General features: G+C 47.6%; 1 protein-coding gene across 1 annotated transcript; it reads left to right on the top strand.

Moving 5' to 3' along the window:
• The first annotated feature begins 2,729 nt into the window (after positions 1 to 2,729).
• Positions 2,730 to 21,620, top strand: ACER1 (alkaline ceramidase 1). The gene is made up of 6 exons (XM_025988490.2): positions 2,730 to 2,991; positions 16,015 to 16,129; positions 16,209 to 16,350; positions 17,176 to 17,313; positions 20,141 to 20,278; positions 20,566 to 21,620. The coding sequence occupies exons 1-6, from the start codon at positions 2,899 to 2,901 to the stop codon at positions 20,729 to 20,731; spliced, it is 792 nt and encodes a 263-aa protein (XP_025844275.1). The 5' UTR covers positions 2,730 to 2,898; the 3' UTR covers positions 20,732 to 21,620.
• Positions 21,621 to 24,090: the final 2,470 nt, after the last annotated feature.

Raw genomic sequence — 24,090 nt, forward strand, 5'->3', positions numbered from 1 at the left:
CCAGGGCCATGGCTAAATGGTGGGGTTTCAGCTATTGTGGGGGAGTAGAGAGCCACTCAGGCACAGCCTTTAATTCAGGCTCTGGGAACCTCTCACCTCCAAATCTGGCATCTTTCCCATCTCCCCAGAGGATCTCGAAGTCAGCTTTCTGGCAGGGTGTGAGCATGGAAGCTTTGATATCATGTGGGTTATAATAATAACCATAATAATAGTAGCAATGACGGTATTAGGCTCCGGGCTACGCCTTGAGCATGCACCAGCTCAATAGTGCCCAAATGTTTGACCTTCACAGACCACCCTCAAGATTTTCGTATTATCTACCTTCTGTCCGAACTCTTATTTATTTATATTTGGTCAAATAAAACCCTTCTAATGTGATCCTGGAGACCCGGGATCAAGTCCCACGTCAGGCTCTCTGCATGGAGTCTGCTTCTCCCTCTGCCTATGTCTCTGCCTCTGTCTCTCTCTCTCCTCTCTGTGTATTCTCATGAATAAATAAATAAATAAATCTTTAAAAAAATTTTTTAAAATAAAACTCTTCTAAAAAACCTAAATTACTTTTAAAAACAGTATTAAAATGTGCGTAACATAAAACTGATCATCTTAACCATTTTTAAACGTATAGATGTGAGATAAAGCACATTCATATAATCGTGCGACCACCCCCAGTACCCATCTCCAGAACCTTCCATCTCCCCACATGGAGACTCGGTCCCCAGGAAGCCCTGACCTCCTGCCCCCTGCCCCACCCCTGGCTCCCACCACCTCCTCTCTGTCTCTGTGGATGTGCCTCCTCTGGGGACCTCCTGGGAGTGGGGTCCTGCAGGAGGTGTCCTTCTGGGTCTGGGTCCCCTCCCCGAGCCCGGTGTCCTCGGGGTCCGTCCACGTGGGGGCAGGTGGCAGGCTGTCCTTCCATCTCGAGGCTGAATCATATTACGTTGTACTGATATACCACGTTCTGTCGATCTATTCATCCACCAATTAAAAGCCTAAATCAATTACTTAAAAAGAATCACAACTCTTTATTTTGGAATAACTATACACTCACAAGAAATTGCAAGAATAAAAAAATCAAGAAAAAAAGAAATTGCAAGAATTTCACAGAGATGTCTCCTGTACACTTTCCTCAGTTTCTCCGAAAGCACATTTTGTATAGCTATACAGTAGGAAAAACGGCATTTACCTGGGTGCTGTCTACGGATCTTATTTAGATTTCAACAGCTGTTATGTTCATTTGTGCACATGTGTGTATGCAGTTTCTTCGCATGTATAGATTTACGCAACCACCCCCAGGATTATAAATCAATATGTTTAAAAAAAGAAATTGAGGGGATTCCTGGGTGGCGCAGCGGTTTAGCGCCTGCCTTTGGCCCAGGGCGCGATCCTGGAGACCCAGGATCGAGTCTCACGTCGGGCTCCCGGAGCATGGAGCCTGCTTCTCCCTCTGCCTGTGTCTCTGCCCCTCTCTCTCTCTGTGTGTGACTATCATAAATAAATAAAAATTAAAAAAAAAAGAAATTGAGTAACCCTGCCATGAATGAAAAGTGGGTATCACCAGCAATAAGACAAGCTTATTTAAAAATAAATACAATATAAACAGTGTCACTACATTCTGGCAGGATACTGTTACCTGCTGAAGGACTTTTTAGCAAACAAAGGGATTAAGTGTTAAGGGTCATAAACATGTATTAGCACCAACTGAGCCCCTCTCCTTGAACTATTTGGCATTGAAAAGGGAGGGCATCTGGGTGGCTCAGCAGTTGAGTATCTGTCTTGGACTTGGGTTGTGATCCTGGGGTCCGGGGATCGAGTCCCTCCCTCATCAGACTCCCCACAGGGATCCTGCTTCTCCCGCTGCCTAAGTCTCTGCCTCTCTCTGTGGGTCCCTCATGAGTAAATTAAAAATCCTTAAAAAAAATCTTAATAAAAAAAACCCAAAACCATTGGGTCTATCCCTCGTCCTCCCCATAGTACAGATAAGCAAACAGGTGGATTCACTTGCCCAGGTCATACAATTTAGGAAGGGGGGCAACTCAGAATTCAAATCCAGGCCTTGCTGATTCTAAAACCAGAGATTTCCATAGCCCTCGGAAGCCAGGACTAGGGACCCAAGGCCTGGGAGTCTGCAGATTTTCTCCCTTCATGGGGATCTTGAAGGTGGCCCAAGGTAGAAGTCAGGACACTCTGGGTTTTGACCAGGCAAGAGACCTGGCTGCAATTCAGCCCAATCTCCCATAACACAGACAGGAAGACCTAGGCCCCCAAAGGTGAAATGAGCGGGCCAGGTCACATAGCCAAGGACTCCGAGGCGGCTGAGCCAGGCCCATTGGGGTGGGCGTGCTACCCACTGTTGCCCCTGCTGTGGGAAGTAGCGGCATGGAGCTTGGGCAGCGTGGAGGTAGGTAGACCTGATGGTTAAGAGCCTGGAATCTGGTCTCAACTCCCTGTTTTCACCACCTTGCATGCCCTCAGCCAGTGACTTTGCTCTTTCTGCCTCAGTTTGCTCATCTGTAAAATGGGGCTAGCCAGGATCCTCCTCTCAATGGGCTCATTCATTATTACTATTCTGATAGCAGTCCCCCTGACTCCCACTCCTAGTGGGTAGGGGTGGGAGGCGTGCTCCCTGACCTCCCCAGCCCCCATCCTCCCCCTCTCCCCGGATGATGCCAGCCCCTCTGCTTATGCCCAGGGCAGCCACCCCGCCGCCACCGCACAGCGAGGCTGCCCTGGTGCAACCGGGGAGTGGTTCAGCAGGTTTTTCCTCTCAGCCTGCCTACCTGCCTGCCTGCCGTGGGGCAACCAGCTGTCCTCTGCCTGTCTCACCTGGGCCGGGCCCTTCTAGGCTCTCATGCTCCTCTCTGCCAGACTGAGCCAGCGGGCAGAGGGTGCCGCATCACGATGCCCAGCATCTTCGCCTACCAGAGTTCCGAGGTGGACTGGTGTGAGAGTAACTTTCAGCACTCGGAGCTGGTGGCCGAGTTCTACAACACGGTGAGGTCCAGGGCGGAGGGCCGGGGGTGGCGGTCCTAACAGCCCGGGGTGCAGGCCCAACTTCTCCACATGGTCGCAGGGAGAGCCTGCCTCAGTGTTCACCGCATCCGAGCTTTTGCTCGTTTGTTAGGCAAGGAGCGCTGGCTTTCATTCATTCGTTGGTCTTTATTTGGCATCGGGATCCGTGGTAGGTTTTGGAAATGCAGCAGGGCCCAGGAAAACAGCCAGCCTCTGCCCTCCTGGAGCGGAGGACAAAGCTGTGACTCCAGGCATTCACAACCCAGGGTGATGGCGCGGTGAAGGGAGATGCACAGGCAGCCTGGGGGAGTAGGGAGGGCATGAGCCAGTGGTGGTGGTGGTGGTGGTGGGATCAGGAAGGGCTTCCAGGGGGAGGTGACTGTGTCTAGTTTGTTCTCAGCTGTATCCCCAGCCTACGTGGACCAACTCATTCCAGTTTGCGGGGGCCTGTCCTGGTTTCAGCATTGAGAGTCCCATGTCCCGGGGACCGCTCCAGTCTGGGGATACCAGCAACTGTGGGTGATCCTTCCCCCAGCCCTTGCTATGGGGCCATATTAGAAAGGCTCCAAATGCCTAACTGGCACTGGCATTTCAGCAAAACCTGGAAGATGCAAAGCAGCCAAAGATGCAGGTGTCCGTGCTACCCCCGTACGGGGTGCTGGGGAGACTGCTGTGCATAAGGCAGGTTGCCTACCTTCCTGGAGCCCGTGGGATGGTGGGTGATGAGGCCATGTGCTTTGCTCTGGACCCTGCACAGAGCGAGGGTGCTCAGTAAGTGGCAAGTGATGCAAACATACCTTAATTGAGCACTTAGTGTGTGGCAGGCGTTGTACTACACATTTTACAGGGAAAACCTTGTTTAATCTTCACGTTGACTTTGAGAATTAGGCATATAGGGTTCATCCTGTTGTCCAGGTGAGGAAATGACCTTCAGGGAGGCTGAAAAATATGCCAAGGGTCACCCCAACACTCAGAGCTAGAATTTGAACTTGGGGTTTCCAAGAGATTGTTTTGGGGGGATGGGGCAGCGGGAGTTCAGTCTCGGGCTGGCCTGGCTGCTTTGGCCCTGCTTGACCTCACCGCTTTCCAGAGCGGGGAGGTGGGGGTTTAGGATTCAGGGGTTCCTTGTGATCTCCACGGCTCTTGCTCCTCCTGACAGAGACACTGACTCTGGTCCTCAGTCCCCTCACCTGATGATGGGAGAGGGCTGAACGTGCTCGACTCTGAGGTGGAGAAGAGGTGTGAGGTTCTGGGACCCTGCTCTCTGGATTCTCTGGCAGCCCACCCCGAGGCGGGGGGTCCTCACAGAAGGCACCGAGAAAGGGCTGACTTAGGCCTGGGCTGAGCCTCCCGTCTAGCTGCACATGACCATGCAAAATAGCCTTCCCTTCAGCCCTCCTCGGGCCTGTCTATAAATGCAGCAAGCTGAGCGACTGGGAGACGCACTCTGCAGGAGACATGGTCATGACACATACTAGACTTCTACATCATCATCACCCAGTACCTGCATTTCCAGATACTTATCAAACAGAAACAAAAGTTTCGCAAATTAATAGTTACCTTTCCCTGGTGTGAACACACTTGGACATTTCCTCTCCTATTGAACAGGCTCTTGCAAAACAGACCAGGGCACGAGGAATTGCACCCAAGCCATGTTACAAAGGCTCTCCCCGAGATTTTCTCCTTCCAGATGCTTCTGAGTATCTCAGACCCATCACTAGAGCTAATAAATCATAGAGTTCAGGGGGTGGCAAGCGTTTGCTACGAAGGCCAGATATTAACTATTTTTGGCTGTTCAGGCCAAACAGTCTGTATGGAAATGACTGAGCACTACCATTGTACCTGGAAAGCAGCCACAGATTATAAACAAATGAGGGTGGCCGGGTGCCAATAAAACTTTATTTATGGACACTGAAATGCACATTTCATTAACTTTCACATGTCACAAGATATGCTTTAATCTTTTCAGCCATTTAAAATTATAAATGTCGCTCTTAGCTCATGAGCCATACAAAACAAGACAATGGGTGGATTTGGCACAGGGGCCAGAGTTTGTCAGCTTCTAATATAATTATATATATATTAGAATAATATAATTTTATATGTGTGTGTATATGTGTGTGTGTATGTGTGTATATATATATATATGTATAAAATAACCAGCCAAATAGAAAACAATAAGATCTTTTTGGCCTCTCAAATCAGTAATTTATTTATTTTTTATTTTTTTATTATTTTATTTTATTTTTATTTTTAATTTATTTTTATTTTTTAAAAAAAATTTTAAATTTTTAAAATTATTTTATTTATTTATTTATTATTTTTAATTTTTTAATCAAATCAGTAATTTAAAAGTGAATTTATTTTTATTTTATTTTACTTTATTTTTTTAATGAATTTATTTTGTAGTGAATGTGGGCACACTCGTATTTTGCACCTTCCCATGGGCAATTTGTCAAGTTGTGTTGAGACATAGATTTACAAATAGCACCACCTCTGATCCGACTCCATCATTGCACCTCCAGACACTTGCATCAAAGAGATAATCCCAATAGAAAACAAAATTCATATGTAAAGTCCTGTCTGAGTCATTTATAATTGCAATAAATAAATGAATACATAAAAAGGAAGCCATAACATTTTCACTAGCCTATGTAGGGCTGAATATATTCTGGTCAAATACTATGCAGCTCTTTATTTTTTATTTTAAAAGATTTTGTTTATTCATGAGAGACACAGGGAGAGAGGCAGAGACACAGGCAGAGGGAGAAGCAGGCTCCCCATAGGGAGCCCGAGGTGGAACTGGATCCCCAGACCCCGGGATCACACCCTGAGCCAAAGGCAGACACTCAACCACTGAGCCACCCAGGCGTTCCTATGCAGCTCTTTAAAAGCATGTTTTTGATCGAGGTATGTAAATGAAGACAAAATTCGTAGCAAAAAAAAATTTTTTTTAAAGGTTTTAAGCTGAAAGCCCGACGTGAGGCTTGATCCCAGGACTCTGAGATCATGATTTGAGCCAAAGGCAGACAGATACCTAAACAACTGAGCCACCCAGGCACCCCCTTAGCAAGAATTTTTTTCAAAAATTGATTCTCATTGATTTCATCATGATCCGTTTAGGGAGTCTCTTCACTCTGCAGAATCTTTTATTTTCTCAGTTCAGTGCTTTCAAGGTTCGCTAGTCTGGAGTGGGGGGAGGCAGAGCCAAGCCCCACACGATCAGGGTGAAGAAGAAGGCAGCACTTGAGGACTCAGCTCAGGTGTTGGCAAGTTTCATAGTGGAGGGTACCTAGGGTTTGGGTTTTGAAAGATGAATAGAAGAAAATAATAATAATAAAAATAAATAAAAATAAAAATAAAAAGAAAGATGAATAGAAGCTTGCCAAGTAGGGTAGTAGTCGAGAAAAGGGTAGAAGAAGAGAGAATACAGATGTACTCACCTTGGAAGTAAAAGAGAGGGTGTACAGTTTGGGGAGAGGAAGTGTGTTTCTGTGGCTAGAATATGAGAAGAGATGAAGATGAATGAGCTTTGAGAACTGGGTCGGAGTATTTGAAATATACCCCATATTTACTGATGGACTCATTGGGTTCATTCATTCATTCATTCATTCAACATCAGTGCCATGAATCAACCCGTGCTGATTGATCCGGGGGTCCCAAGGGAGGCTTGGTGCTCCCAGGATAAGGAAATGGGGTGTTTAGGATTAGAGCTGACCAGCCTCATGGTTAGCTGATGGCAGAGAGAGGGCAAAGGGGCCAGAATAGGAAGAGGGGAGCCTTGGGGGCGGCACAGGAGGTCTCTGCTTGCTGAATGGGGAGAGAATCTCAAAGCTTAAAGGACGAGTAAATGTTCTCTAAGGCATATGGAGCAAACGGACCAGCATGAGCAAAGGTCTTGAGGTGACAGGGAACCGCAGGCCAAGGAACAGTTGGTGGCTTAAAGCCAGAGCTCGGGCTGCATATGAAGGAGGAAATGAGGGCTGAGAGAAAAGTGGAGGAGGCTTCTGGGGGCCAAGTGAGGAAGGCCTGGCAGGGGAGCGTGAGCTCCATGATGAAGGCACTGGGGAGCCATGGGTGACTTTTGAACAGCAAAGACTCAATGAGGTGGGCAGCGGTCAGGGCACCTGGTTGCTTTTCACAGATGAGCCTGGAGAGCCATGAAGGCATATTCAACAGGAACAGAGGTCAAGGGTGTGGGAAGGCCCTGGTCAGGTGGGATGGAGGAGAACTCAAGGTGTGGGCTGCTCCAGTTTGCTTCTGCTTGCATTGGCCTGGTGGCCTCCAGGTGTGGCCTCGTTCAGGGCCGCTGACAACTTAGGAGAGTTTCGAGTGGTGGCAGAGGAAGTGTCAAGGCTCCCTGGCTCTGAGAGGCAGCTGTGCTGCTGAATTTCTTTCCTGGGATCCTGCCAAAGCTTCAGAAGCTCTGCATCTCCAGGTCCTCTCCAGAAAGCTCCCCCTCAGATGCTTGGATACAGAGCAAAGGGATGGTATGTCTGGAGTGGGGAACCTTTGCGTAGGCAGAGGTGCAGTGGTGAGGGTAGTCTGGGGGAGGGATACCATAGGAATACAAAGAGGGACAGAGAGGTCAGAGCGCGAGGGGGTGGGGGTGTAGGGTGCGATGCCCTTACCTCCTACAGCCTCCCCACTCTGTTTTTCTTTTTTTTTCCCCACCCCCTTTTTCAATTGAGCATTCCTGTTGCTGGCCTCAGCAGAGTGGGGATCCCAGTCCCTCTCTTCCCTGCATGCTCTCTGAGCCCCTGGCTGTGGTAGCAGGTCCTATGAGTTCCTTTTATTTTTTTTAGATTTTATTTATTTATTCATGAGAGAGAGAGAGGCAGAGACACAGGCAGAGGGAGAAGCAGGCTCCATGCAGGGAGCCCGATGCAGGCCTTGATCCTGGGACCCAGGGATCATGACCTGAGCCCAAGGTCAACCACTGAGCCACCCAGACACTCTACTTCTAGACTCCTTCAGAAAACGCCTTCTGGGGATGACAGGAGGTCCAATTTGAGGAGATAATGACCCCTTCATCTCGTTCATGATTCAACAAGAATGGATTGAGTCAGGCGCTTTTTCAGGCTCTGGGGACACAGAGGTGACCAAAGCAAACAAAAACGTCTGCCCTCACAGGGCTGGTGTCCTGGGGTGGGTGGAGGAGACAGACAAAAAAAATAAAGTCAAAAGTACAGCATGCAGGTGGTATAGGGAAGAAAGACTCGTTCATTCATACGTTCGTTCGTTCATTCATTCATTCATTCATTCATTCATATTTATTCAGCAAATATTTACTGAGTACTTATTCTGGAAGGAAGTAGCTATGGGTGCTAATAGTAATTAACCCACAGGGCCACGGAGAGGATGAAACAGCTACTGGGCACCCCAAATGCTCATCATGGGTGAATGGACAAACACCCTGTCATTCATCCACACAATGGACTACTACTCAGCCATAAACAGGAGGGAAGTGCTGACACACGCCACACCTTAGATGAACCTCGAAAACGATGCTCGGTGAGAGAAGCCAGTCACAAGGCCACGTACTATAAAGATTCCATCCATATGAAATGCCCAGAAGAGCCAAACCTGTAGAGATAAGAAACAGATTAGTGGTTGTCCGGAGAGGTGAGGGCGGAGCAGGGGAGTGACTGCTCATGGGGACAGGGTTTGTTTTTTGGAGTGATGAGAATGTTCTGGAATTTAAAAATGTGATGGTCCTGCAACTCTGCGAATAGGCCACTGAAACCCACTGACTTGCACACTTTAAAAGGGTGAATTTCCCTTTAAAAGGGAAAATGTATGGGATTTATATGTCAATTGAAAAAAAAAATTAAAAAAAAAAAACCTTACAGTTCCTGACACATCCTAAGCATCGAATAAACAAAGCTACTACTATTAGAGGTAAACACAGCACAGAGACATGGAAGTGTTAAGGTGTTCTTTTTTTAAAAAAATATTTTATTTATTTATTCATGAGAGACCCACAGAGAGAGAGAGGCAGAGACACAGGCAGAGGGAGAAGCAGGCTCCACGCAGGGAGGCTGACGTGGGACTCGATCCCTGGACTCCAGGATCATGCCCTGGGCTGAAGGCGGGCTCTAAACCACTGAGTCACCCAGGGATCCCAAGGTGTTCATTTTATTTAGCAAATAGCACTTCCTGTAATCCTCCCAGTAATTTCACGAAGCAGGTAGTCTTATTCTCCACTATTTTACAAATGGGGAATAAAGGCTCAGAGAGTATATGTTTCCTCTTCAGGGTTGCATGGCGTGTAAATCGCAGGTGCACAAAAGTCACGTATGCTGGAAGTGCCAGAGTTAAAGCCCGGGCCGCTCTGGTCCCAGAGCCTCTCATTTAATTAAGCACAGCGTTGTGAGGCCACCCTGTCACTGAGTGATTAACAATTAATTATGTGTGTTTTAATTCATGCAGGTAAGTCCTGCTCGGGGAGGGTGTAAGCCTGGTGCTCTAGCTCCGTGCCCCGGGCCCTGCACCAACACTCACGTGCATGTGTTGAGTGGATGTAGAGGGGGTCCTGGACAGGTGACAGAGCCAGGTGTGGGTGGTGGGAGTTCGAGCTTTGGCGGTGGGAAGAAAGGGCACGGGGATGTTCGGCGAGGTTCCTTGATTTGGTTGAGTCAGCAAATTTTTCTTGAGCGCCCACTGCGTGCCCAGAGAGCTGGGTGTTGGGGACACAACCAGGGATAAAACAGGTGTGCGTCATCCTCATGGAGGTCACCGGCCAGTGGGGAGGACAGGGACAATAAAGGAGTCAAGAATGAATGGATGAGGGCACCTGGGTGGCTCACTGGTTGAGCATCTGGCTTCGGCTCAGGTCGTGATCCTGGGGTCCTGGGATCGAGTCCCGCATCGGGCTCCCCCATGGGGAGCCTGCTTCTCCCTCTGCCTGTGCCTCTGCTTTTCTGTGTGTCTTTCATGAATAAATAAATGAAATCTTAAAAAAAAAAAAAAAAGAATGGATGGATGAAATCCACAAGTGAAGCAGTGGATGGGAGAGAAGCAGTGGCGGGGCGGGGGGGTGGCAGGGAACATGAGAAAGGGGTTCCCCCACTGCCTTTTCCCAAAGCTGAAATGGCAGTCAGTTCAGGCCAATCTGCCTCCCTCTCTTCCTTCTTCCCTCCCTCCCTCTTCCCCTCCCTTCCTCCCCCATTCCTTCCTTCTCCCCTTTCCTTCTTCCAGACCTAAGGTACTCAGCCACATGTATTTGCCAGACACTCTGCTGCGTACTGGTGATCAAAAAGGCAAGTTCTTCCAGAATAACAGCACCCTGTTGTACACAGCCAGTACAGCACCTGTGCCAGGCACATGGATGCATTATTTTTTTTAAAAGATTTTATTTATTTAGTCATGAGAGACACAGAGAGAGGGGCAGAGACACAGGCAGAGGGAGAAGCAAGCCCCATGCAGGGAGCCCGATGCGGGACTCGATCCCAGGACCCCGGGATCACGCCCCGAGCTGAAGGCAGACGCTCAACCGCTGAGCCACCCAGGCATCCCTGGATGCATTATTTACCCGTCTTCTCTGCATGCATTATTCTCTACTGAGCACCTACTGTGTGTCAGGCATTGCTTTAGACGCCGGAGTTTCACAGCAGTGAGCAAAACTCTCTGACCCCTTGGGGATCCCTGGGTGGCTCAGAGGTTCAACGCCTGCCTTCGGCCCAGGGTGCAATCCTGGAGACCCGGGGTCGAATCCCACACTGGGCTCCCTGCATGGAGCCTGCTTCTCCCTTGCCTGTCTCTGCCTCTCTCTCTCTCTGTCTCTCATGAATAAATAAAAATAATTTTTAAAAATCTTAAAAAAAAAACCCAAAAACTCTCCGACCCCGTAGCACTTGGCTCTCTAATCCTCACTGTGATGCTTGGAGTCGGAGGAGGAAAAGGAGGCACAGAACGTCTCCCAAACCCTGACTGGATACACTGGTGAAGGCTTTGTTAGGGGGCGTTGCTGAGGTCCTTGGGCAAAATAGTAGATACTGAAGGAATGATTGGTAAGCAAATGAATGAATGAATGAGTGAATGAATGAATGAATGAAAGCGAAGGCATCTCCTGGGGCTGGGACCCAGAGAGTCCAGCTGTGATCCTGGGCACGCGCCTCTCCCTCCTGGAAGAGTCTAGGTGGGGCCAGTGGTTGGGAAATGTGGGGGCCCAGCCCCAGAGGCAGGGAGGGAGGCCCCGGTAGGGGGCGGCCTCTGATGCTATCGGAGACTCTGGAGCCAGTTGGAGCTCATTAGAGGCTCCGCCCGTTTCTTTGCCCTCATTCTGCGTGCACTCGGGGCGTTATCAGAAATTTCTGTCTTGCTTGAGCTGGCTTCCGAGCTGGGAGCAAGGATAAGCCTGTCACTATTTCCTCCCATAACAACAACGCAGCAGTAACCCTTGCTGCTTGTGAGCTGGAACCACATCCCTGGCCAGGTAGTGTTTCGATGCCTGGCCTCATGCATTGCCTCTGCACAGCCTCCACACTAGCATTAATTATTCTCCTTCATTTTACTGCTGCAGGAAAGGGAGACCCAGAGACACTCGGTCACACAGTCAGGGCGCAGGGAAGCCCCCTCCTCATCACCGGTCTAGTCCTCTTGTCTTTTCGGGCAGGGGGTAAAAGCAAACTTTGGAGCTCCCCCAGAGCTGTGCAACCTCAGAGAAGTCACTCTCTCTCTCCGAGATCCAGTTTTCTCATGGCCACACAAGAACTAGAAAGCCAGATCTTGTGTGTGTGTGTGTGTGTGTGTGTGTGTGTGTGTATTAAAAGCAATACTTATAAAATTGTGCTGTCCAAAGATAAGAAAGTAACAGTCACAGCACCTTCTACCCAGAACTTTCCAGTTCTATGCAGAACTACAAGCCCTTCCGCCGAGTGTTTTCTTGCGTGTGACTGGTGATGCACATAAACGTGCTCTGAGATCTGGTCAGCAGGAAATGTTTATTGAGCACTTACTATTTCCAGTTCCTGAGGTTACAGTGGAGGATGGGGAAGACATGGAGGCTGTTCTCAAAGCCAGGTTTAGGGGGAGAGTGAGACAGTTTCAGGACAGCTGGACAAGTGTTAGGATAGAGGGACCGGGCACAAAAGAAGACCACCTGACTCTCCCTTGGGGGATTGGGAGGGCTTTATCAAAAAGTGATGCCCAGGTGAAAGATGGAGTAGCAGTTGGCCTGGAAAAGAGGGGTAAGTGGGGACAAAGAGTGCTCCAGGCAGTGGGAACAGCCTGTGGAAACCTTTGGAGGTTAAGGGGTGAGAGAAAGTATGGCTCATTTGGAGGAGCTGACTTATCCCTTCCACCTCGACTATAAAGTTAAAGGTGGAGAGAGGTGAGTTATAGAGGGAGTTTACAAGGCAGGTTTAAGAGTTTGGATTTTATTTATGGGAATCGCAGATGTGTCTTAAATGGAGGGTTCAGAGTTCAGGAAACTGGTTGGCTCAGCATCTTCAGCTGTGCTCAGTACACCCAAGGGCTGGCATTTGTTTGAAAGCAGAAGGAACGTCGGATTGGTTTAGGATTTTTCCCATTCAGCATCCATGGCACCATTTTCCCTATGGCAGCCAACTGCCCCTCTCCTACTGGTTATGTTCTCAATGGGATGGTCAGTCAAGGTGCTCCCCATCTTCTGGCCTAGGTGGGGCTGTGGCCCAGGCAACATCTCCAGAATTTGAATCTTGGGCCTGGATTCATTCATGCCCAAAGTTGGTCCCTGAAGCGATTGTCCATTTGAGCCTCAGAGCTGTTCTGATTTCTGGTTGTCCTTGTCTTCTGCAATTCTTTGGATTGATGAGCTCCCCATAATAAATGACTGAATGAAAAATAAATAACTACACACATATTTTTTTATTTAAGGTGTAAGTTCACAAATTCATTTTTTTGTTGTTGTTGTTGTTGCTTGCTACCAAAGAAACCCAGCTCATACGCCAACGGTGATGGTTTTGCTGGATTCAAGCGTTAGAAAGCTAGCTTAAGCAAAAACAAAAAACAAAAACCAAACCAAACAGGAAGAATGCATTGGATAGGCACTGAGGTGTCTTAGAAAATGGAGAGATGAGTTGCTGGCGAGGGCTGGGATCCAACATAGGTCTGTAGGATTCAGCACAAGGCAGGTACCACCCTTGAGTATTTGCCTGTGTTCTCAGCCTTGTCTGTGGTGGTGGCAAGACGGCTGCCATATCTTAAACACTGGGGCAATACCCCAAGACCTTAGAGAGTTGACAATGGTGCAACTCAATTTTGGTGACTCTCAGGCTCTGTGTCTGTTCCACGTTTCAAATTCCCAAGAAAATCAGATTGGCCCGGTTTGGGGTAGGTGTCTACTCCAGTGGGATTGGGTCTCAGGATGCAGACATGGCATGTGTGTTCTTGGGTGGCCACTGTGACCTAGGCTGTGCCAGAGATGTGTTCGACATTGTCCGTTGGTGGGCATCAGACACCTTGATACGGAAAGCAAGGACATGGGGTGGGAACATGGGCTGCGGAACCAGTTTGCCAAAGGTTCTCAAATTGTGGTCTTTGAGCTGGTTCACCATCACCCAAGGAGAGCCATGGGCTTCCCTAGAACTGGAAGGACTCCTGCCTTGGGAACTTGTCTTGATACCCAGGACCTAGCATCCTAGATGGTGACCTTGTATCAGGTAAATGGTTTCCCCACACCCGCCACTGTGCTCTGTATTTTTTCAAAATTAAATTATGGTTGACGTAGAATATTATGTTAGTTTTAGGTGTACAACACAGTGACACAGTGATTTGACAATTATATACATTACACAGTGCTTTCTACGATTAAGCGGAGTCACCATCTATCACAATAAAATGTTACTATAATATTATTGACTATCCCCCCTATGCTGCACTTTTCATCCCATTGACTTGATAATTTTATAACTGGAGGTTTGTACCTCTTCGCCTGTTTTACCCATTCCCCCACCCCTTCCCCTCTGGCAACAACCAGTTTGTTCTCTGTATTTATAAGTCTGTTCTGTCTTTTTGTTTGCTCGTTTGTTTTGTTTTTTAGATTCTACATATTAAGTGAAATCATATGGTATTTGTTTTTCTCTGACCAATTTTACTTGGCAAAATACCCTCTAGGTCCCTCCATTTTGTCACAAATGGCAAGATTTCATTCCTTTTATGGCTGAGTACTACTAGTCCATTGTATATATTATATTATATTATATTATATTATATTATATTATATTATATTTTATATATTGGCTGTTGTAAATAAAGCTTCAATAAACACAGAGGTGAATATGTCTTTACAAATTAATGGGTTTTTTTGGGGGAGGGGAGTAAATGCCCAGCAGCAGAATTACTGGATCATATGATATTTATATTTCTAATTTTTTTTGTGTTTTTTTTTTATATTTCTAATTTTTTGAGGAACCTTCAGAGTGGCTACACGAACTTGCATGCCCACCAACAGTGCATGAGGGCTTCCTTTTCTCCAAAGTCTTACCCAACACCTGTTATTTCTTCTTCTTCTTCTTTTTTTTAATACCAGCCATTCTGACTGGCATGAGGTGATAGCTCATTGTGGTTTCGACTTACATTTCCTTGTGCTCTTTATTTTTGAGTCAGCATCCTTCAGACTCAGGTTCTGAGAAATAACGGAGCGCCCTGGTTAACAGGGCACTATTTCTTCACTTTCTGAGATGGGACACGGGGGATGGGGCATTTACAAGGGGAAGATTTTATTGGAGAGAGAAGGATGTAATTGAGTAAGCCAGCTGGCTGACCTCAAGTTGGCAGGTAGATGACTGCGAGGACACTTGTTTCTGAGCTCATGTGAGAGACACACCATGGCCCAGATATATCTGGGGGGAACACTGAGGGGACTTTGAAGTCCTGTATCAGTGGCCAGGGACTCTGAACCCTTGAAATTCTGTACATTCACCCTCTTTTCCTTTTAGAAACAAGATAGAAATGTCAATGAATCTATTACTTTTTTCTTTCTCAAATGTGAGCTACATTTATCAAGATTGCAAATGTCCTTGTCACCTTAATTGTACTCACAAACTACTGAGGCCTGGGGATCTCTGGGTCAACAACATGAAAAGGCAAATGGCATTATGCATATGACACAAATGCAGATATGGTAGGTTAGAGCATTGAATTTACTCCTCACAGTTAGTGAGATGGGGAGCATAGATCCAATCCCATGTCACTTGGATGCAGAAGCCCGTAACTGGGATGCTTTGGTTTCAAATGAAACAGCCCACTAAAAACAGCTTAAATAGAAAAAATAATATCTTATTATTTTTTGAAATGGAAGCCTAGAGGTAGGTGGTTCTGGAATGTTAACTCAGCAGCTCAACATTATCAAGCTACTTGGCTCTGCTGTTCATGGAGAAGTGGTCCTGGTAATAATGTCCAGGGACACCGCAAGGTCTCTGAGGCCTTTCAGAAGTTCCTCGAGGTGAAAATTACTTTCGTAATAATACAAAGATTGTATGTGCTTTTTCCACTCTGAGGATCTCACCAGGGTACGATGGAATCTTCTAGTGGCTTTGTGATGAGTAATGACATCATCTTTCAGATGGCCAAGGGAATATGTGCTTGCATAGTCCTGGGTTTTGAAAATTTCTCAGTTTCAATATCTAATAGTCAATCTTGATAAATGTAGCTCACATTTGAGAAAGAAAAAAGTAATAGATTCATTGACATTGACATTTCTATCTTGTTTCTAAAAGGAAAAGAGGGTGAATGTACGCAGAAGGTTAGTAGATAGTCTTTGCCATACTCACTGAATGAATGAATGGGCTCATAGAATAACAGATGGATTATTGATTATTCCAATGAATGGAATGTATTGATGACTGGTAGACTGCCAAGATCAACTGAAAGAATGACAAACTCTGGGTTGATTAATTGCCTGAAAGAGCACAGGTCGACCAATTGGCTAATAACTGAGGGTTTGGACACAGGGGCAGCCCCGCTCTGCCTCCACTTCTGACAACGCCCCCCCCCCCCCGTCCCCAATGTCCTCTTTTCCAGTTCAGCAATGTCACCTTCTTCATCTTTGGGCCTCTCATGATGTTTCTGATGCACCCCTATGCCCAGAAACGCTCCCGCTATGTTTACATCATCTGCATCCTCTTCATGGTCATAGGTAGGTGGGGGTCTGTGACAGTGGGGTGGTAGGGGTAGGGACAGCCCCTTTGACCACCTACCTTTGTCTCTTGCTCCAGGCCTGTTCTCCATGTACTTCCACATGACGCTTAGCTTCCTGGGCCAGCTGCTGGATGAGATCGCTATCCTGTGGCTGCTGGCCAGTAGCTACAGCATATGGATGCCCCGCTGCTACTTTCCCACTTTCCTAGGAGAGAACAGGTGGGGCGGGGGCTGGTCCTCTGTTGATCCTACCAGAGTCCATCTGGGCTCCAGGGTCACTCCCCGAGCCCACTTGAGATCCTTGGAAACCCTCACCTGATCACCCCAGGGTTTTCCCCTGACCCTACCTGACTTAACTGGCTGCCAGAGACTCCTCCTTTGAGTGACTTGAGACCCCTGGAAATCCTCTCCTGATCCTACCCAAAGAGTGTGGAACCTTCTCCAGAACATATCCAAAGCCACCTGGGGGTCCCAGGAACCCATGCCTAAGCTTACCTGGGCCCCAAAGACCTCTCTCCTAAGCCTATCACCTGAGCCCCCTGTAATTTTTCTTGGATTCTCCTGGGCCCCTCTCTTGACCTGAGACCCTTCTGAATCTCTCTCCTGACCCTATTTGACCTACCTGAGCCTTCCAGGACCCCTCTCCTGATAGTGTCTGGGACCTCTGTAATCCCTTCCTTAATCCTACTCATCTCCCCTAAATCCTTTGTTTGACCTCACCTGAGCCCTGAAACCCATAACAGATCAGGGTTATGATCTGTTATGATCTGATCATGATCTAAGCCCCCGAGACCCTCTCATCATCCTACCCACCCCCACCCCTGTGGCCCCCTTCAGACCCTGCCTGGGCCTACCTGGGATGTTTCATCAGACCCTTCTGATGAGCCCACCTGGGAACTTTAAGACCTGTTTCTGGGTCCAGTTGGGCTCCCTAGAACCCCTTCCCTTTGCTCATCTACCTCTGCCACAAGATCTCCTGACCCTGCCTGAAGCCCCCAGGTCCCTCCCAGCTACCCTCCCACAACTGAGTCCTTCTTTTCCCAGGCCCCATTTCATCTGCTTCGTCATCATCACCACTGTGATCAGCACCTTCCTGTCCTTCCTGAGGCCCGTGATCAACGCATATGCCCTCAACAGCATCGCTGTGCACATCCTCTACATCGTGTTCCAGGAATATAAGAAGTGGGTGGTGGTTACAGACCTGCCTGGGAAGGTGGTTCCCATCCCCCTCCAAGCAGTCCCCTCACCTCACATACCACGTCTCAGGCACAGAGTTCTCATTGATTCCAGGCTTAAGGGAGGGATGTCCCATCCCCAAGATCATCTACTAACAAGGGGCAGGGTTAGGATTGGAACCTAAGGCTGAAACCCTAAACATACATACAAGCAGAGACTGTTGAACGAGAAACCTCTGTGTGCCCACTAACCAGTCCTGAAAACCATCAGCATTTTGCCAACCTGCATTATACATACCCCCCAAAGATTCCATACACTGGCATCCATTAACTTTTCAGGATTTTACTCTCCCAAATAAAGAATTATTATTTTTTTAACCCATACTAGGTCCTGGCAGGACAGAGAGAGGTCTCTGAAATGGAGCCGTTTGAGGGGAGCTGAATAAAAGGGTTATTTACAAAGGAAAGAGCAGGTATACGAAAATGACTAGGGATCATTTAGAACCACTGTGCTGATAAAAGTGGGATCCTATGAGCATCAGGAGACCTGGGGTGGGGGGCGATGGGAGGGAGTGATGACAAGAGTCTGGAAAGAGAGAGTCCTGTGGAAAGAGACTCCTTAACAAGAACCGTGACCTCCAGTTTCTGGTTGCAGCTACCCTGAGCCAACCCCACATGGAGGAGGCCAGGAAAATAAATATTCTAACCATACCCCTCCCTGACCCTTTAGTTTCTTGCAGGAGTACTCCATTGGCCAACCCAACTGGAAACCATGGCCAACCCAATTGGAAGCCATTGGCTAATCCAACTAGAAACCATTGGCTAATCTAATTGGAAGCCCAAGGACAAGAGAGCCCTGGATTCAGTCCACACAGCCCAGCACCCCACCTTCCTGGGGGCATAGGGCAGAATGGAGAGGGGTAGAGAAGGATCTAGAGGGACAGATGGAAGACATGGCACATACAGGGCTAATCAAGTTGACAATGCCCCAGATTGCACCAACGTTGCCTCAGCTTCTCAAGATGCCTTCTTACAACCAGTCTTGTTGAAATTGGGATGCAAACACAATCAATTTTGTCATAGCAGTCTCACCCTCTCTCCCCTATCTTCATGCCTCTGATTTGATAACAGAAACTCCATCATTTGTCCTGGAGAACATTCTAGGTTTGGCTGTCTGTTTCCTGTGGTATCTTTCATTGTGTGTGTGTGTGTTTAATTTTTAAAAATTTCTTGAAAATCAATAGTTAGATCTAGATTTAGGTTTACATATTTTGAGGCCAGAATATTTCATGTGTGCTGCTGGGTGTTTCTTGTTCCATGCCATTAGGACCCCATAATGAGTGGTTGCTCCACAGTTAGTGCTATTAAGGTTGATCAGTGGATTCAGATGGTGTCATTTCCTTCCTTTATTATAAAGTTTTCTACCGACTTTTCACCTAATGATTTCCGCAGCCATTCAGGCACACCGCTCCCATCCATAGATTCATTCATTAGTGGTTGCAAAAGCGTGGTTTGCAGATTCCATTATTTCTTTTGCAATGATTTCCTGGAGTTCTTCCATCAAGGACTTTCGCTCATCAACCTGGAAATACAGTTGGCACAGAAATGCCAGGATGGATAATTGATTCTTTCCCTTAATTGATCTATTTTCAGAGTAATGAGTTGGGGCCTTAGCCATCTCTAGTAGGGACCAATGAAATTAAAAAACAAGTATTATTATGAACTCATAGATGTTTATATCTCAGAAGTGATTCAATTCATTGCAGTCGCTGTGCTATATTTTTAACTTTTTTATTTTGTTTTTTTAAAAGATTTTATTTATTTATTCATGAGAGAGAGAGAGAGAGAGAGAGAGAGGCAGAGATACAGGCAGAGGGAGAAGCAAGCTCCATGCAGGGAGCCTGATGGGGGACTCGATCCCGGGACCCCAGGATCACGCTCTGGGCCGAAGGCAGGCGCTAAACCACTGAGCCACCCAGGGATCCCCAACTTTTTTATTTTGAAGTAGTTACAGACTCATGACAAGTTGCAAAAATAGTGCAGAGTCTTGGGTATCCTTCATCCAGCTTCCCCCAGCCCCTCCCAATGGAGCATCCTGTGTAACCATAAAACAACCTCAAAAGGAGGAAATTGATGATGAAACAATGCTGTTAACCAGATCCTCAGACTCTATATTCATATTTCACCAGTCCCTACTCATTATTGTTTTTTGATGTTCAAACCATCCCATTTTAGACTCTGGGGCACACAGGAATTATTGCCTCTTTCCTAAAGGATGCTGGGTCAGCTCCGCTTTTAGAGAAACGGATTCTGATATTGAGTTGTCCCAAGACATGGCCTCCAGAGAATTTGCCCTCCCACCCACGGACATGCACATTCCCATAGCCACACAGTCATGAATTCTCATCCACTGCCTCACAGGTGTGCACACACTTACAGCCCCAAACACAAACAGGGGAGGGCTTATTGGTTAAGAAATCTGCAGCCTGACAAACCTGGTTCAGACCCCGGCTCTGCCATTTACTCGCTGTGTAACCTTGGGTGGGGCTGGAGCATACCTTAATCTCACATGCCTGTTTTCTCATCTACAAAATGAGAATGATGGCATTGTTGTGAGGACTGAGTTTTTAATCTGAAGAACTTTCAGAACTGCATGTGGCATCCTATACGTGCTCAGCAAATGTTAGCAATACTCACAAATTAGGCCCCCTCCCTCTCGTACTCTTGGCCATTCCCTCCTCCCAGCCTCGTGGCCTTGGAGGGAGGAATTTCCCATCAGCCCCTTCAGGCTCTGCTACCTGAGTCAGGCTCTGGTCTTCATCTTCTCTCCCTAGGACCAGCAATAAGGAGCTTCGGCATATAATGGAGGTCTCCGTAATTTTATGGGCTTTTGCGTTGACCAGCTGGATCAGTGACCGCTTGCTTTGCAGTTTCTGGCAACAGATCAATTTCTTTTACCTGCATAGCATCTGGTAAGCATTTGCCTAGTGATATGGGGCCCCAGAACCAGAAAATCTCAGATGCCAGGGCTTGGAGTAGGGACCAGGGGGCAGAGAGGGGAAGCACACAGATATTGGGACTTGTGTGTGTGTGTGTGGGGGGGGGGGTGCTGGTTTCAATCAAGGGTCTGATCCAAAAGGTCCCTTTGGGTGGTCAGGATCCATAAGAAGTGAGAGGAGAACCACGGTGGGGGCATCAAGCTAGCTCAGGGGCATCCTGGCATCTTGCACCCTCACCACCCTCTCCCTGCACCCCACAGGCATGTGCTCATCAGCATCACCTTTCCTTATGGCATGGTTACCATGGCCTTGGTGGACGCCAGGTATGAGATGCCAGGTCACACCCTCAAAGTCCGCTACTGGCCTCGGGACACTTGGCCTGTGGGGCTGCCCTATGTGGAAGTCAGTGACAACAAGAACTGCTGATGTCGGCTAGTTCCTTGACTACCCAAGCACCTGCCAACTCACCTGCATCTTGGGGAGGGAGCCCTGCATCAGGAATCTGAGAGGCACTCACGGTTCTTTCCTTCAGCTCCCTTTCCCCGTCCTCCTTGTCCTGCATGGCCCCACCCCAAGACAAGTGATGACTTCCTGAGCCTTCTGTGCAGCAATCTGATGACCCTGGGGGAGCTGCCTGGCATAGCTCCCCATCCACGACCTGTCCTTATTCTCTTTCATTTCTTCCTTTGTGTTCACTTTGTGAGGCTGGATCACCAGGTGCTGTGAGGACCTGGCAACCACTGGGAAGGACTTCAGGCTGAGGCTTGGTGCCCAGGCACTTCATAAATAGTGGCAGTCACTACCAGACCCTTTGGACCTGTCTTTGGCCATGCAATGTCCCTGGGACTTGAGGGGCATCCCAGAGAACAGACACCTCATTCTGCACTCACTCATGTGTGTGGAGACCTTGCAGGGTCTCATGGGGCCACCTCACTGGTAGGCAGTGAAGCAACATGGAGGCCCAGACTGGGTAATCTGGCTGTCGTTGGGGCATGAGCATCAGAAGGGGAGCAGGGGTGAGCTCTTAAAGTGAGAGGAGAACAAGAAGATGATTTAAAAAAAAAAAAAACCCCAACAACAACAACACCACCTCAACAAGAACAAGAAGAGGATGATTTCCATGGTGGTTAAGAGCACAGGGCTTGGGGTTAAGCAGATGTAAGCTCGAATCCTGCTCCACCATTCCGCAGCTGTATAATCTGGGGGAAGTGATTGTTCTCTCCTTTGAAGCTCAAGCACCTGTAATAAGTCTGTGATGTGAAAATGTTTCTCCCGTCATGGGATTTTTGCTTGGATAAAATATGTATAAAAAGCATTTATCATGGAGTCTGGAGAACATCTAAATTTATTGCTCCTTCATCCTTTAACCCCTCCCTCTCTCCACCTATATCATTCTCTCAGTCATCTGTTTTCCCACTCATTCATTCATTCATTCATTCATTCATTCACCTCTTCAACAAATACATATTGAGTTCCTACTCTATGTCTGACACTACCCACTGGCGGTGCAAGACAACAAGGATGCAGTGTCCCTATCTAATGAGGAGACACATGTTAGACAAATAAAAAGACAAATAAGGCCCTTCCAGACATTAATACCTGCGAAAATATTAAAGCAGGTGATGCTTTAGAGAACCATGAGGCATGGAAGCAGCCTTTTCAAATGGGTGCTCAGTGGGGGAATGCACTTTCCAGGTGAACCCTCAATGACAAGAGGGGACCAGCCATACTGAGAGCTGGCTGGGCAAGACCATTCTGGGGAGAGGGAATGGCAGGTGTGAAAGCCCCAGAGTGTGGATGAACTGGTGTGAGAGAAAGAACACTCTCGCTGGAGCTTGGTAAATGAGGGAGAGTGTAGAGTAAGAGATTCATAATCTGGGGGCCTGGGATAGGTTTAGTATCCATGGACCACTTGATATTCTTTGCAAAAGAGAATTGTCAGGGCATGTTATCTAGGCCCCTGAAGTGTGTCACTCCAAAAGGAGTAGAGGCTAGCCTATCTGGCCAGCTGGAGAGATGGGGAAATTGAAAGAGGAAGGGCCACTCATATTTATTGAGGCTAGCATGTGCTCTCTGATCATGACACACACCGTTGAACCTAATACTCTCCCACAACTCATCGGATAGCCACAAATATTCTCATTTTATAGATGTGGCACAGAGAGGGCAAGCAACTTACCCAGGACCACACAGCCTGCACTCGAACCGGGTCTATCCTTCCCCCAAAGCTCCTTGTACCACAGTTAGTCAGCAGTAGGATTGAATCCGGATCACAGGTCCACTGCTTCCAAATCCCTTTGAATTTCTTGTTCTAGAAACTGGAGGCTCTTCATCCCTGGCCCCAGGATGGATCGTGGTGGGAAGAGGTGGGGGGGGGGGGCAAGGCAGAGAGTGAGGGAGTTTCTGAAAACATAAAATTGTCTGCAGAATGTTATCTTGGTGTTTTGGGTGGGGGAGAGGAGCTGTACTTCCAAGAGATTTTCTAAAACCTTCTGGTGGGGATAAGGGCAGATAGAGAAACTCTGCTTCCTGTCCCTCCCCCGCCCTCATGCTTCTGTCCCTAAGTACATAGCAACAATTTGTCCTCAATGCCTATCTCCTGGCCCGTGCTGACCCATCCTCTCAGCCCCCTCTTGGGCTATGGAGGCAGCAGGTGGGTAGGAGGTCTGGATATTTGTCTAATTCAAACTAGCCATGTGATCTTGGTAAGTCCCAGTCACCATCAGGGAGGACTCTTTGTGGCAGCGGATAAAACGTTCAGCTCCAGCTGGCTGAAATGACAAAAGGACAATCAGCACATATACTTTTGAAGTTAAGGATCAAGCTGCAGATATGGGTGGATCCAGGCTTCAGGTGATGTCACCAGAGTCAGTCTCCCTCCCTCCCTCTGATCTACCTCATGGGGGAGGCAGCTGCCAGGCTTTACATTCTTCCAAGTTGAAAAGTATACACCAAAGCTCCAGGTGCACATGCTCAATGTCATAGTCAGTAGGGAAATGTAAATCAAAGTCGTGAGATAAGCATTTCATATCTAGGAAGTTGGCTATAAATTTAAATAAAGATATAGGAGACAATGTGGAGAAATTGGAACCTTTATACATTGCTAATAGAAACGTAAATTGGTGAAACCACTGTGGGAAACAGTTTGGGAGCCCCTCAGAGTTAAGCATGGTTGGGACGCCTGGGTGGCTCAGCAGTTTTGCACCTGCCTTTGGCCCAGGGCGTGATCCTGGAGTCCCAGGATTGAGTCCCACATCGGGCTCCCTCTATGGGACCTGCTTCTCCCTCTGCCTGTGTCTCTGCCTCGCTCTGTCTCTGTCTCTCTGTCTCTCATGAATAAATAAATAAAATCTTAAAAAAAAAAGTTAAGCATAGAATTACCGTATGATCTGGCAATTCCGCTCCTAGGTATATACCCAAAGAGTTGGAAATGTGTGTTCTATCAAATACTTGTACAGAAATGTTCATAGAAACACCATTGAAAAGAGTCAAAAGGTGGGAAGCATATGTGTCTATCAATGGATGAACTGTTCAACAAATGTGGTATCCACACAATGGAATATTATTCTGCTATAACAAGGCGTGAAACACTGGCACACGCTACCACGTGTATAGACCCTGAACACACGATGCTCGGTGAGAGAACAAGGCACAAAAGATCTCATAGTGTGTGAATTCATTTACATGAAACGTCCGCCACAGGGAAATCCATGGAGACAGAAAGTGGATTTGTGGGTGCCAGGGGCTGAGAAGAGGGAGTGACAGCTGATAGGAATGAGTTTCCT

The sequence above is a fragment of the Vulpes vulpes genome, chromosome 9 (assembly GCF_048418805.1).
Source record: "Vulpes vulpes isolate BD-2025 chromosome 9, VulVul3, whole genome shotgun sequence".
NCBI classification, from domain to species: Eukaryota; Metazoa; Chordata; class Mammalia; order Carnivora; family Canidae; genus Vulpes; species Vulpes vulpes.